Below are 12,486 nucleotides of genomic sequence, written 5' to 3'. Positions count from 1 at the left end.
TCAGGACAGCAGGTCCCCTCGATTTCGAGGAGAAAAGTGAATACAGCTTCGCCCTTGAGGCGAGGGACGGTGGTGGTCTGACCGGTCATTGTCAAGTGCAGATAGACATCACGGACGAGAACGACAATGCCCCCGAGATCACGATTCTGTCGCTATCGAACCCGGTGCCTGAAGACTCACCGGTCGGCACCGTGGTTGCCCTGCTGAAAGTGCGGGACCGAGACTCCGGCGAGAACGGTGAGGTGTCGTGCGAGCTGTCGGGAGAGGCGCCGCTGTCGATCGTGGCGTCGTCGGGCGGCTCTTACAAGGTGGTGACGGCGAGCGCGCTGGACCGCGAGCAGGCGTCCGAGCACCGCGTGACGGTGGTGGCCCGGGACCGGGGCAGGCCGTCGCTGTGGAGCAGCACGGAGCTGGTGCTGGAGGTGTCGGACGTGAACGACAACGCGCCGGTGTTCGAGGAGGCGTCGTACAGCGCGTACGTGCGGGAGAACAACCCGGTGGGCGCGCTGGTGTTGCGCGTTGTCGCTCGGGACTTGGACTCGGGCGCGAACGGGCGCGTGAGCTACTGGCTGTCGGGCGGCAGCGCGGGCGCGTTGGGCGCGGCGCCGCCGGTGTCGGTGGAGGCGCGGAGCGGCGCGGTGTACGCGCAGCGCTCGTTGGACTACGAGCAGTGCCGCGAGTTCACGGTGGCCGTGCGGGCGCAGGACGGCGGGTCGCCGGCGCGCAGCTCGACGGCCACGGTGCGCGTGTTCGTGCTCGACCAGAACGACAACGCGCCGCGGGTGCTCTACCCGCCCCCGCCGGCGGCGTCGGGAGCGGCGCCGGGCTCGGTGGGTTCGGCTTTCGAGGTGGTGCCGCGTTCGGCGTCGTCCGGGTACCTGGTGGGCAAGGTGGTGGCGGTGGACGCGGACGCGGGGCGCAACGCGTGGCTGTCGTACGAGCTGGTGCAGGCGTCGGAGCCGGCGCTGTTCCGCGTGGGGCTGCAGAGCGGCGAGGTGCGCACGGCGCGGGCCGTGTCGGAGAGGGACGCGGCCAAGCAGCGCCTGGTGGCCGTGGTGAAGGACCACGGGGAGCCGGCGCTGTCGGCCACGGCCACGCTGCACGTGGTGCTGGCCGAGAGCTTGCAGGAGGCGCTGCCGGAGCTGAGCGAGCGGGCGGCGGGCGCCGAGGCGGCGGGCGAGCTGCAGTTCTGGCTGGTGCTGGCGCTGGCGCTGCTGTCGGCGCTGTTGGTGCTGAGCGTGGCGCTGGCCGTGCTGGCGCGGCTGCGGCGGGCCGGGCCGCCCGCCGTGCTGCGCTGCCTGGGCGCGCAGCGCTTGTCGCTGGCCGGCGCCGCCTTCCCGGCCGACTTCTGCGAGGGCACCTTGCCCTACTCCTACAACCTGTGCGTGGCGGCGCCGCCCCGCGCCACCCCCGAGGCCGCTTGGCCGCCGCCGCCGCTGCCCATCGTGCCCGCGGAGGAGCTTGTGGCCGGGGAGCCCTGCAAGAAGCCGTGTCCGAGCAGCAGCACCGTTGTGGAACAGCCACCCGCCGACCCCGACGCACCACAGGTCTGTAAGCCCCTTCACTCGTTCTCTCTCAGCTTTTCCTAACCACGTGTTGCTGGCAGCAGCAGGCTCTTGGGCTTTGTTTCTGTGTTGAGGCAGGTATTGCTGTTCCGTGTTTACACAAACGAGTGAAATAATCTTTTCCTGTGTCTATTTTGCCTATGCGGTATAGCACTTTCTGCCGCCTCATTTGTGGTTTCGCTCTTCTTTCGGTTCATCTAAAGCTCTCATTCAGATTCAGATGAGGAATTACGTCTAGCAGATTTGTGTTATCTGCAGTATTTTGAAATTGTGGAAATTATATTAGTTTTCCTTCCTGATCGTTGTTTCTTGAAGGCACCCACTTCAACTTCATAGATAGTTGGAGGAAAACCCATTGATAAGTGTTATTCCGGTGTTGTAATACCGAAGGAGAATTGTGTGTGATTCCAGGGATAGAGAAGTTTAACCTCTACTGTATGTCCTCACATCTTTTGAGGAAAGGATGCTGCTGGAACGGTTACACCACTGGGAGAGGGTTATTTAGGATCTGAAAAGAACCCTAAAAGCAAACCAAAAAACCTCCCTAAAAACAAAGCACACGAGCAAAGAAAGCCCCAGAACAAATCCCTCGTGCTTTGTATTTCAAAACCTCTTTCATTATTTTATCACGCTTTCCTAGAAAATTTTCTTATTATATACGGTGAAGAATTGCCTTATATTACGTTTTTGTGGTTCTGTTTTTTGGGGGGGTTTGTGGATTTTTTTTTTGGGGTGGTTGGTTTGTTTGTTTTTTGGGGGTCTTTTTTGGTTTTCTCGGTGGCTTTTTTTTCCTCTGCAATGACTTCCCAAGCGGGAATGCATGGCCTTGATCATCCAGGAAGTCTTTTGCAACAGTAGCGATTGTATGACCTTATGATTCATTGCTGTCTTCTACTGAGTTACTCTATGTAGGAGCACTAGATGTAGAGAAAAGCCTGTTCTGTGTAAGGATGTAATGAAAAATTCCGAAGTGATATCTAGAGAATGTGGAGAAATCAAGCTGATTCAGAGCAACCACAGATGTGCAGTTGGAAAGTACGAAGGTCCAAAATATTAGACCCATCTCTATACTGTCGTATTCGGGGACAGGACATTTCGACTGTTCATAAGAATTTCCCAGACTGTTTTGATCTGTTGAGTGGCTTTTTGGAGGAAAATGTTCTTCAAGAACAAACACTAGTACAAAAAGCTATGCAGTTGCAGGGAGGAGATTGTGCTTCGAGGTTCAAAGAAATAACTAGTAACACTCTGCAGGTCGTATTCGAAGGACATTATATCACCATTAGAAAATATTTTCCAGTGCGGTAGAAATATCAATACCCCGGGAGGCATGTTATTTGTGTCTAGTCGTGATCAGCTAGATGATCGAAGAAGAGATAGGGTGGAGAAAAGCCGAGGCTGGAGGTCCCCCGTGCACGGGACCTGATGATTCTGCGGCGAATGTCCCGCAGAGATGGGGGAGAAAAGACAGGGTGGGCATCTCTCTCAGCGCTCGGTGCGTGCAGTGCCGGGAGGAGGCTGCGGGCGCCGCTGTTGCCCGAGAGGAGCGAGAGGAAGGTCGGAGCGCTGCAGCCCCGCCCGCTGCGGCCCGGCTCGATCGCTGGATCGCTGGATTCCTGGGTCGGGAAGCGGTCTGTTTCCGATCGTCCCTGCGGTGCGGAGCCGTGATATAGCGAGGCGGAGGGGCGGGAGGCACCGCCCGGGAGCGGCAAGTCGGAGCCGGAGTGTGGCCGAATCGGCGATCGGCGGCGGGGATCTGCCGGCGGTGTTGCGGTGCCGGCGGTGCGGCGGCGGAGATGTGCGCGGCGGGGAGGCGCTGGGGCCGGCGGCAGCGAGTGCTGCTGTGGGGCGTCCTGCTGGCGGCCTGGGAGGCGGCGTGGGGGCAGCTGCGCTACTCGGTGCCCGAGGAGATGCCCAAGGGCTCGTTCGTGGGCGACGTGGCCAACGACCTGGGGCTGCAGATGCCGGCGCTCCCAGACCGGGGCGCCCGCGTTGTCACTGAAGGCAGGACGCAGTATTTTGCTTTGAACGGGAAGACGGGACATTTAGTGACGGCCGAGAGGATCGACAGAGAGCAGCTGTGCCGGTTGGTGGAGAAATGCGTGCTGCGCTGTGAGCTGATAGTGGAGGGGGAAATGAAGGTTTATGAAATCGAGGTAGAAATCACGGACATTAACGACAACGCCCCGAGCTTCAAAGAAATCGAACTCGAGGAAAGGATAAGCGAGACGACAGCCCCGGGATCGCGGTTTCCCCTCCCAAACGCTCACGATCCGGATTCTGGACGGAATTCCCTGCAGAGCTACGAGCTGAGCGGCGACGAGCACTTCTCGCTGGCCGTGCAGACGGGCCCCGGCGGGGATCAGCGTCCCGAGCTGGTGCTGGCGAAGGCTCTGGACCGGGAGGAGGCGGCGTTTCACGAGCTGGTGCTGAGGGCGAGCGACGGCGGCGAGCCGTCCCGGACGGGCACGGCGCGGATCCGCGTGACGGTGCTGGATGCGAACGACAACGCGCCCGTGTTCAGCCAGGCGGAGTACACGGTGCGTGTGCCGGAGGACGTGCCCGTGGGCTCCACCCTCGTCACCGTCACGGCCACAGACGCCGACGAGGGTCTGAGCGGGCATGTGAAATATTCGGTGAAGAAAGCGACGGACATGGCATCGGATATTTTCCATCTCGACTCTGAGACAGGAGTGATCACGCTCGTGCAGAGCCTGGACTTTGAGGAAGGCGACTACCACGAACTGGAGGTGCAGGCACGTGATGGGGGTGGTCTTTTTGATACAACAAAATTCGCGATCACTGTGACAGACATAAACGACAATGCGCCCGAAATTTCGGTGAGATCGGCGCTGAGTGAGATTTCTGAGGATGCCCCTTCGGGGACAGTGCTGGCCCTGCTCCACGTGCAGGACCAGGACTCGGGAGCAAACGGCGAGGTGCGCTGCTCGCTCGATGGGGGTGTCCCGTTTCGGCTAGAGAGCTCGCAGGGCAGCTACTACCGCGTGGTGACAGCGAGAGAGCTGGACCGGGAGCAGGAGTGGGAGTACAACGTGACGGTGTGGGCGGCCGACGGCGGTCGTCCGTCGCTGCAGAGCAGCAGGGTGCTGTGTGTGCGGGTGCTGGACGTGAACGACAACGCGCCGGTGTTCTTGCAGGAGCGCTACAGCGCTCGGCTGTCGGAGAACAACGCGGCGGGCGCGCTGGTGCTGCGGGTGCGGGCGACGGACTCGGACTGGGGGGAGAACGCGCGCGTGCGGTACCGGCTGGGGGAGGGTGGTGTGCGGGGCTCGGCGCTGTCGTCGTACGTGTCGGTGCAGGCGGAGACGGGCGCGCTGTACGCGCTGCGCTCGTTCGATTACGAGGAGGTGCGCGAGGTGGGGCTGTGGGTCTGGGCGGAGGACGGCGGCTCGCCGGCGCTGAGCAGCAACGTGTCGGTGCGGCTGGTGATCGTGGACGAGAACGACAACGCGCCGCAGGTGCTGTACCCGCCGGCGGCGGGGGCGTCGGGCTCGGGGTGGGCGGGCGTGGAGCTGGCGGCGCGGTCGAGCGAGGCCGGCGCGCTGGTGGCCAAGGTGGTGGCGGTGGACGCGGACGCGGGTCAGAACGCGTGGCTGTCGTACGAGCTGGCCAAGGCGACGGAGCCGGGGCTGTTCCGCGTGGGGCTGCACAGCGGCGAGGTGCGCACGGCGCGCTCGCCACTGGCCCGCGACGCGGCGCGCCAGAGCCTGGTGGTGCTGGTGAAGGACCACGGGCGGCCGGCGCTGTCGGCCACGGCCACGCTGAGCGTGGTGCTGGCCGAGAGCGTGGCCGAGCTGCTGGCCGAGCTGGGCAGCGCGGCGCGGGCGGAGGCGGAGGCGGGGGCGGGCGAGGCGGGCGGCAGCCTGACGCGCTGGCTGGTGCTGGCCGTGGCCGCCGTGTCGTGCCTCTTCCTCGCCTTCCTGCTGCTGCTGCTGGCGCTGCGCCTGCGGCGCTGGCGGCGCTCGCAGCAGCAGCTGCTGGCGGCGGGCAGCGGCGCCTTGCGCGGCGTGCCGGCCACGCACTTCGTGGGCATCGACGGCGTGCGCGCCTTCCTGCACTCCTACTCGCACGACGTGTCTCTCACGGCCGACTCGCGCAAGAGCCACCTCCGCTTCTCGGCCGCCAGCTGCTGCGACACCCTGCCGGCCCGGCCGCCGCCCGACGAGCCCGCGCCGCTGCTCGGAGACCAGGAACCTGCCGGTGCCCAGCAGGCCGACCCCGCCCCTCTCCCGGTGAGTTCCTCTGATCAAACTGTTTCTGCGAAGCTTCTCCTTCGGCTCTTCTGCTGTTTCCCTGCCGTACTTCATTCTGTGTGTACGGAAGTTTGCTGACAAAGCTGGCAGAGGTTCGTGCATTGGTACTTTGTCGGCTGGGGGGAGGTGGACTTTGGGTCCTTGGTCGGTGCTCCAGGTTGCTGGGGAGGCAGGTGTAGTGAGGCTGATGGTGGCTGGAAGTTTCAGTGATGCTCTGTGGTTTCATCATGCACCAAATCCTTTCTATGCCCTGACGTGTAACACCCGTGTTCCTTTCAGTCCTTGGTCTTCTGTACAGGTGTATTGCCTTACTAGCAAATTTTTGTTTGTGTTATTTGCACATTCAGGTGTTTTCCCAACAGCACCTGCACTTGATTTTGGTGAGGTTCTCTGGATTGCAAGATTAACTTTACCGTATGTGACTCTGCTGCTCAGAATTTGTACTCTTGTAGCCTTCATGTGTCTCAATGATACATAATGGAGGTCAGTAGGAAATGTCTTTGCATTCGTCCATACTTTATTCCTTGTGTTTCCTGTAGAGAAATTGGCTGGACAACAACTGGTGCCTTGATGATGTCTGTCTGCCTGTTATGAAGATGAAGGATTGGGTTGCAAGCAGTGACTGCTCAAAAACATTTATGGGTGGCTGCTTGTGGAGGAGGAAATGCAGGAGGAAATGGCAGGGGTGTTGTGCTGATTTCTTATGTTTTGAGGTTGAGTCTTGTGCAATGAGGCTAGATGTGGTTTGGCTATAAAATACATGTCATGGCAAGAGCCTTGCGCGAGTGCAAGGGGAGAGACTCAAGGTGCAGAGGGAGATGTAAGGAGAGGGTGATTGCCCCTATTCACTGACCCACTGTGAATGTCTGCATACATTCACTGGAGCACTGCTCCTCTTTTCCTTTTAGAACTTTGAGCTTTCTTCACAGAAGGTCAGTGAGCAGAGAAATGTATCTTCATGCAGAAGTGTAAAGATATCTGTGTGAAGTCGGTGGATTGAAGAGAAACAGTCGGATAAACTGTGTGTTATGTGCCACGTACTTGTAAATTAGATGGTTCAAAGAGCATTCTGGATAATGTGATGGGTCGGGGATTTGAGTCTTGGGAGCTGTGCAGGAGAGTCTGTTGAAGGACACAAGGAAATGCTTTTCTTGGTTTTGGGTTCATTACCCACCTGTAGTATCTTGCAATGTGAGGTTTTCCTTCCAAACTGTTTGGCAGGAAGACATATTCCAGCTGTATGGAGAGCCCTGGGAGGTTTTTTGTTTGTGTTTGCATGTTGTCATAATTGTGTAACTGCAAAGCTTAATTATATAGTTATGACAAACGTCATGTGGGAGCTTTGGGAAGAGCAAGCTTTGTGTTCACTTCCTCATAAACAACTGAATTAATCTCCTACTCTTAGTTACATAATCTAAAAGAGTGTTGTGGTCTTAATTTCTGCAGGAGTCAACTATCTGTCTTTCTGTTTCGATGATCTCAAGATGGGCCTTTGTCTCGGATAGAGTGTGTAAAAGCAGATCTGTTCTATTTGCCTGCCTGTTACATTTGTTGCCTTTCCTGTTTACAGCTGGAAAGAGAAAGGCTTTCAAGACATGTTTCTTTCAGCTGTCACTGTAAGAAATGCTCTTGCTTGTCACATGCCAAGGGTGGGAAGTTAAATAATATCCACAGTAAGGAGACGTTGTCTGAGAAATATTTCTTTTTTGGGGAGGTCTTTCTGTCAGTCTTGAAGATCTCTGATAACCATGAGAGCTGTGAGGAGTCTGATGAGTGTTGTGTGTGTTGTGTGTGAGGAGGTGCTGGTGGAGACATGACCTGTGTTTTGCAGATTCCCAGAGTTGAAACTTGGCCTTTTGAACATAAGTCAGAAGGAATCTTCTTTTTTGATATTGCATGGTTTGGACTCAAATGGCCAAGTTTTGGCTTCAGCACATCTTATGTTATGAGTGGTAGAGCTTTCAAAGAGCCCATGTGTGATGTTCCCTTTGAGCTGATATTTGATGACTGGGTTTTTAACTGAGCTTCTGATTGCTTTTGATCTGTATAACATTTTAAAGTTATTCAAATTATTGGAATGATCAGAATAATCTTTTTGTGATGCTTGGGATCTAAGAATTTGTGTGTGCAACTTTTCTTGTAATGTTGTCCATCTGCAGATTTAACTTTCCTGTGGTGTGGTTTTTGGATGGGGAAAAGAGTTCTGTCTGTCCAGAGAAAAGGCTGTGCAGGAGTTCACTCTGGCACAGTGTGAAGTGGCTAAAATAGAGGTGTAAAGGTTCAGTTTGATCCAGTTGCTGGATGAGACCACAGCTGTGGTTCCAAACTTGTTTGTTTTTTCACTGCCAAAGACATGAGTGTGTCTGGGGTCTATGCTGTGAGCTCCTGTGTGAGCCTCCTGTGTACTTCCTACCAACCAGTTTCCTCTTGCTGTGTTTTATTTGTTTGTTTGCTTTGTGTCAAGGAGTAAAGCTGGTCCTCCTTGTGCCTGGCAATGCTGTGAACAAACCAAAGCTGTTGAAGCTTCTGAGGAGCAGCTCAGATATCTCAGTTCCCCTGAACTAACAGGAGTTATTTAGTGTGGAGAAGAGAAAGCTCAATGGGCACCTCATTTCTCTGGTTGGGTGAGGTTTTGATGAGGTTGGATGAGGTTTTGAGTGTTTTAATCCAGTGGAAAGTGTTCCTGCCCATGGTAGAGCTGGGGATTGAATGACCTTGAAAGAACCCTTCCAACCAAACTACTTGAAAAGCAGTTGTAGTGAGGTGGAGGTTGTTCTCTTCTGCCAAGTCTTAAAAGAAAGAGGAACAGAAAATGGTCTTAAGCTGTACCATGGGTGATCCAGGTTAGATATTTGATTTTCTTTGTTTGTTTGTTTCTCTGAAAGAATAGGTACTGGAATAACTTGACCAGGAAGGTGATGGAGTCACCCTCTCTGGAGGTGTTGGGGAGGTCTTTGGATGTGGCACTTGGGGATATGGTTTACAAGTGATTGTGGTAGTGCTGGGCTGAGGGTTGGACCAGATGATCTTGAAGGTCTCTTCCAACTTTTGATTCTGTCACTCAGTATGAAACACCAAAAGACATCTTGTGATTGTCAGGGTGGGAGAGAAGTTCTTCTCCATACTCTGAAGGTGGACATCAGCTAAGACAAACAGTTTGATAAGTTTGTATTTCCCTAAAATGGGACTGAATGAAATGCTCTTTTTGCTGGGACTGCCATGTAGTCAAAAGTTGGGTATTGTCCATGGTGCAACCAAAGGCTGTGAATGCAGAGCCAGGAAATGGAGAGGCTGGATTTGAATGAGGAAAACAGGGGGGTTTGATTTCATGCCTGGTGCCAAGGTCTGTGCCATGTTTCCTTTGATCCTGATATCCCTGTCCTGAAAGGCAGTGACAGTCCTCCAGCAATAAAGGATTTCCTGAAAACCTGTGCATTAGAGAACCATGAATGGGTTCTACAATGTGTAGACTGAATTACCTTTCCTATATGAAACTTTGATTATCCATTTGTATCTCTGCAGAGCAGAGTGATGTAGAGTTTCTTCATAGTTGCAATCAGACTTTCTTTCAAGATTTTGTTTCCTGTAAGGTCGTGGTCTTTTTATGCACTTTTGGTCAGTGCTTCTGCCTTTGAACCTGTGTCTGTGGTTTGGCAGCAAATGCTTCCTTCAGCCACCTCGGGCAGAATTTTGTGTGGGAGGAATATGAAGAAAAAGCAAAAAGGGAATCTGTTGTAATTTCTCTGAAGGTTAATCTTGAGAAAGGGGCCCATGATGAAGTGCTTGGTATTTGTGGGAGATGAGCAGGCCACACAGTAGAATTGCTGAGAGCTGAGGACTCTTTCTTAAAATGAATCCCATAACTAGGTAGTCCAGTGTAAGATGTTAGGGCTGCACTTGCAGCTTGAGATCTCAGTGACTTCCAAGTGCTTGCAGAGATGAATCACAGTGAAGACCCAGAAGGTTTCCCAGTGAGGTTCTCTGATCACCTCTTGTCTTCTGATGCTTTACTGCCTTGCTTCTCTGATTTACATTTTTGGGTTTTGTTTCTTAGTTTCATGTGTTGGAAGGTTTCCTTGTATTTATCAGCATTGCTTCATTCAGCAATGCATGGTGTGTTAGTGCCTCTTGTTCATGCTACATCAGGTGTGAAAGGGCGGAGATGTAAAGGTGTCCTTTAATTCTCTTAGGTTGAATAGATGTAACCAAGACCTAAGCAGAAGCTGTAAGTGTGTGGAACAGTGTGTGTGGTAAAAGAAGGCAGAAGATTCACTCTTAGTCATTCCTTTAATGAGTCATTCTCTGCTGTACGACCACTCCTCTTTTTTTTTAGTGGTTTATAATTTTGTGGACTTTAGAATCCTTCCATTTTTTCTCAGAATGGTGGTGAGCAGGCAGATGTGCCTCCCTTCTTGGTGTTCTTGTAGTGCATTCACACCTCATGGTAAATTTTGCCAACAATGACAGGGTCACAAGCAAAGCTGCCAGTTGTGTAGCAGCAAAGAGAAGAAGCCAGGAGAGCTCTGTGTGTGAGACTTATCATGTATCACAGGTACCTGCATGTACCTGATGGGGTACCATGTAATCTGAGCTGCTTCTGAACAGTGAGGCCTATGAAATATTATTACATCTGTTCCTTTCTGTGTGTTCCCAACTCTTGCCTTTCTTGGTGTCATGAGCTCAACCTCAGGCTGTCTCTCTTATGTGCAAGGTCACTTCTCTTCCAGCTGTCCCAGTGCAGTTGAGATCCCTTACACACCTGTGATGTTTACAGCTGTGAAGGGGAAGCTTTCACAGGCCTATGTGCTCACCCAGGCACACTTGTCTGTAGTGTGACAGTGCAAAACCACCTCTACTGCAATCCTCCAAATGCAGTGGTCACCCAGTGAAGCCAAGGCTTCTCTAAACAGACCAGGGGTCGGTGGGAGAATATGTGCAGAGTGTCTCTCACACAGTTGCCCAGAACATACTGGACACTCATCTGGAGACTGTTACATGGATGAGGAACTGGCTGGATAGTCACCTTGAAGGAGTTCTAGACAACAGCTGAATGTCCAAGTGCAAACCTGCAACTTGTCCCTCAAGGGCCTTTCCTGGGAGCAGTACTGTTTAGTATCTTCATAGACACTGGGATTGAGCACACCCTCAGCAAATGTGCAGCTGACACCAAGCTCAGTTGATTGATGAGAGGGCAGAGATGCCAACCAGAGAGACCTAGATAGGCTGGAGGAGTGGGCCGGTGAAAACATCCTGAAGTTCAACAAGGCCAAGGGAAAGGTTTGCACCTGGGTCAGGGCAATCTGCAGGTTCAGTAGGGAGGAGGGAATTGGGAAGAGCTTTGCAGAGAAGTATATGGGGTTACTGGTGGGTGGTAAAATGGGACAGGATTTGGCAAAATGCACTTGCTGCTCAGAAAGAATGTTGTATCCTGCACAGTATAAGAGGTAATAAGGCAGACAGGGTGATGGGTTGGTTCATCCCCTCTAAGCTCTTTTTGTGAGACACCAGCTAGAGCAATGCATGCTTTCAATGACCTTGAAAGAACCCTTCCAACCAAAACCATTGTTTGAATCTATGAAGGACTCGGTGTGGCTTTGCAGTTTCCTGTTGTCAGCCCCTCAAGTATGGAGATGAAAAGAAGGATGTTTCAAGGATCACAAACAAAAGAGTAACTGTTATTGTGCTATCTTAGCATAGAGATGGCTTCCATTGCTTTAGGCTGATTCACTCAGCCAGGTTAATTCATCCCAGGTAGTAAATGCAGAAGATTTCAAAAGATCTAACACAGTTCAAAAATGCTCTTGAAGTCTTCCCTATATTATCGTTTATTGGTCCTATAGTTGGGCCTGGTTTTATTAAGAGCAACTGTGTCCCTTCCCTTATCATTCTGCTATGAATATTTATGAATATTTGCCTATGATTATTCACTGTGATAATGACCTAAAAGCACCCGACAGCGCATCTCAGTTCCAAAGGCCTTAGGAAGCACATTAAGCAGGTCCTGCTTTGATTGCTGATGGGAATCGAGGAGAGACCCCCGCGCCGTTGCAGCCCCATCAGGCCCCAAGTTGTTCCCCGCCGAGCGCGGCCCTGAGGCGGCTGCAGTGTTGTGTCGGCGCCTCCGGGTGCCGCTGTTGGGCCGCCGCCGAGCGTTGCTGGAGCCGCGGCCGCCGCCGCCTGTGCGTGCTGTCCCCGCAGGCTGCTGGCTCGGGCGGGCAGTGCGGGCCAGAGCGGCAGCGGCACGGGCAGCAGAGGCGAGAGGCGGCGCGGGCAGCAGAGGCGTGCGAGTTGGAGGCGGCGGCGGGCTGGGGGCGCTTTGTCGGGCGCTGCTGTGGCTGCGCAGAGCGGCTGCGAGGGAGGCGGGGCGGCGGCAGGAGCCTGGCGAGCTCGGCGAGCGAGCGCTGTGGGCGATGTCGGGTGGGCGGAGGGCGAGCGGCGGGCCGTCCGGCGGGCGAGCGCTGGTGCTGGGCGCTGTGCTGCTGGGGCTGTGCTGGCGGGCGGCGGCGGAGCGGCTCCGCTACTCCATGGCCGAGGAGCTGCCCAGAGGCTCGCTGGTGGGGCCGCTGGCCCGGGACCTGGGGCTCAGCGCCGACGAGCTGCCGGCGCGCAAGCTGCGGCTCAGCGCGGACAAGCAATACTTCACGGTG

At 54.6% G+C, this 12,486-nt stretch overlaps 1 protein-coding gene across 1 annotated transcript; it reads left to right on the top strand.

Moving 5' to 3' along the window:
- Positions 1-3,247: 3,247 nt before the first annotated feature.
- LOC127473986 (protocadherin gamma-A12-like) lies at positions 3,248-5,917 on the top strand. The gene has a single exon (XM_051794271.1). The coding sequence runs from the start codon at positions 3,362-3,364 to the stop codon at positions 5,915-5,917; it is 2,556 nt and encodes an 851-aa protein (XP_051650231.1). The 5' UTR covers positions 3,248-3,361.
- The last annotated feature ends 6,569 nt before the right edge of the window (positions 5,918-12,486 follow it).

This window comes from Manacus candei, unplaced genomic scaffold, assembly GCF_025592945.1.
Source record: "Manacus candei isolate 608988 ecotype Guabito, Panama unplaced genomic scaffold, ASM2559294v1 h1tg000037l, whole genome shotgun sequence".
Lineage (NCBI taxonomy): Eukaryota > Metazoa > Chordata > Aves > Passeriformes > Pipridae > Manacus > Manacus candei.
Note: the sequence above shows the minus strand (reverse complement) of the source record. Positions and strands in the feature narration are given on the sequence as shown.

Excerpts from the sequence above, each read along its gene's own strand:
- LOC127473986 (XM_051794271.1), top strand. The coding sequence starts at position 3,362 with ATGTGCGCGGCGGGGAGGCGCTGGGGCCGGCGGCAGCGAGTGCTGCTG.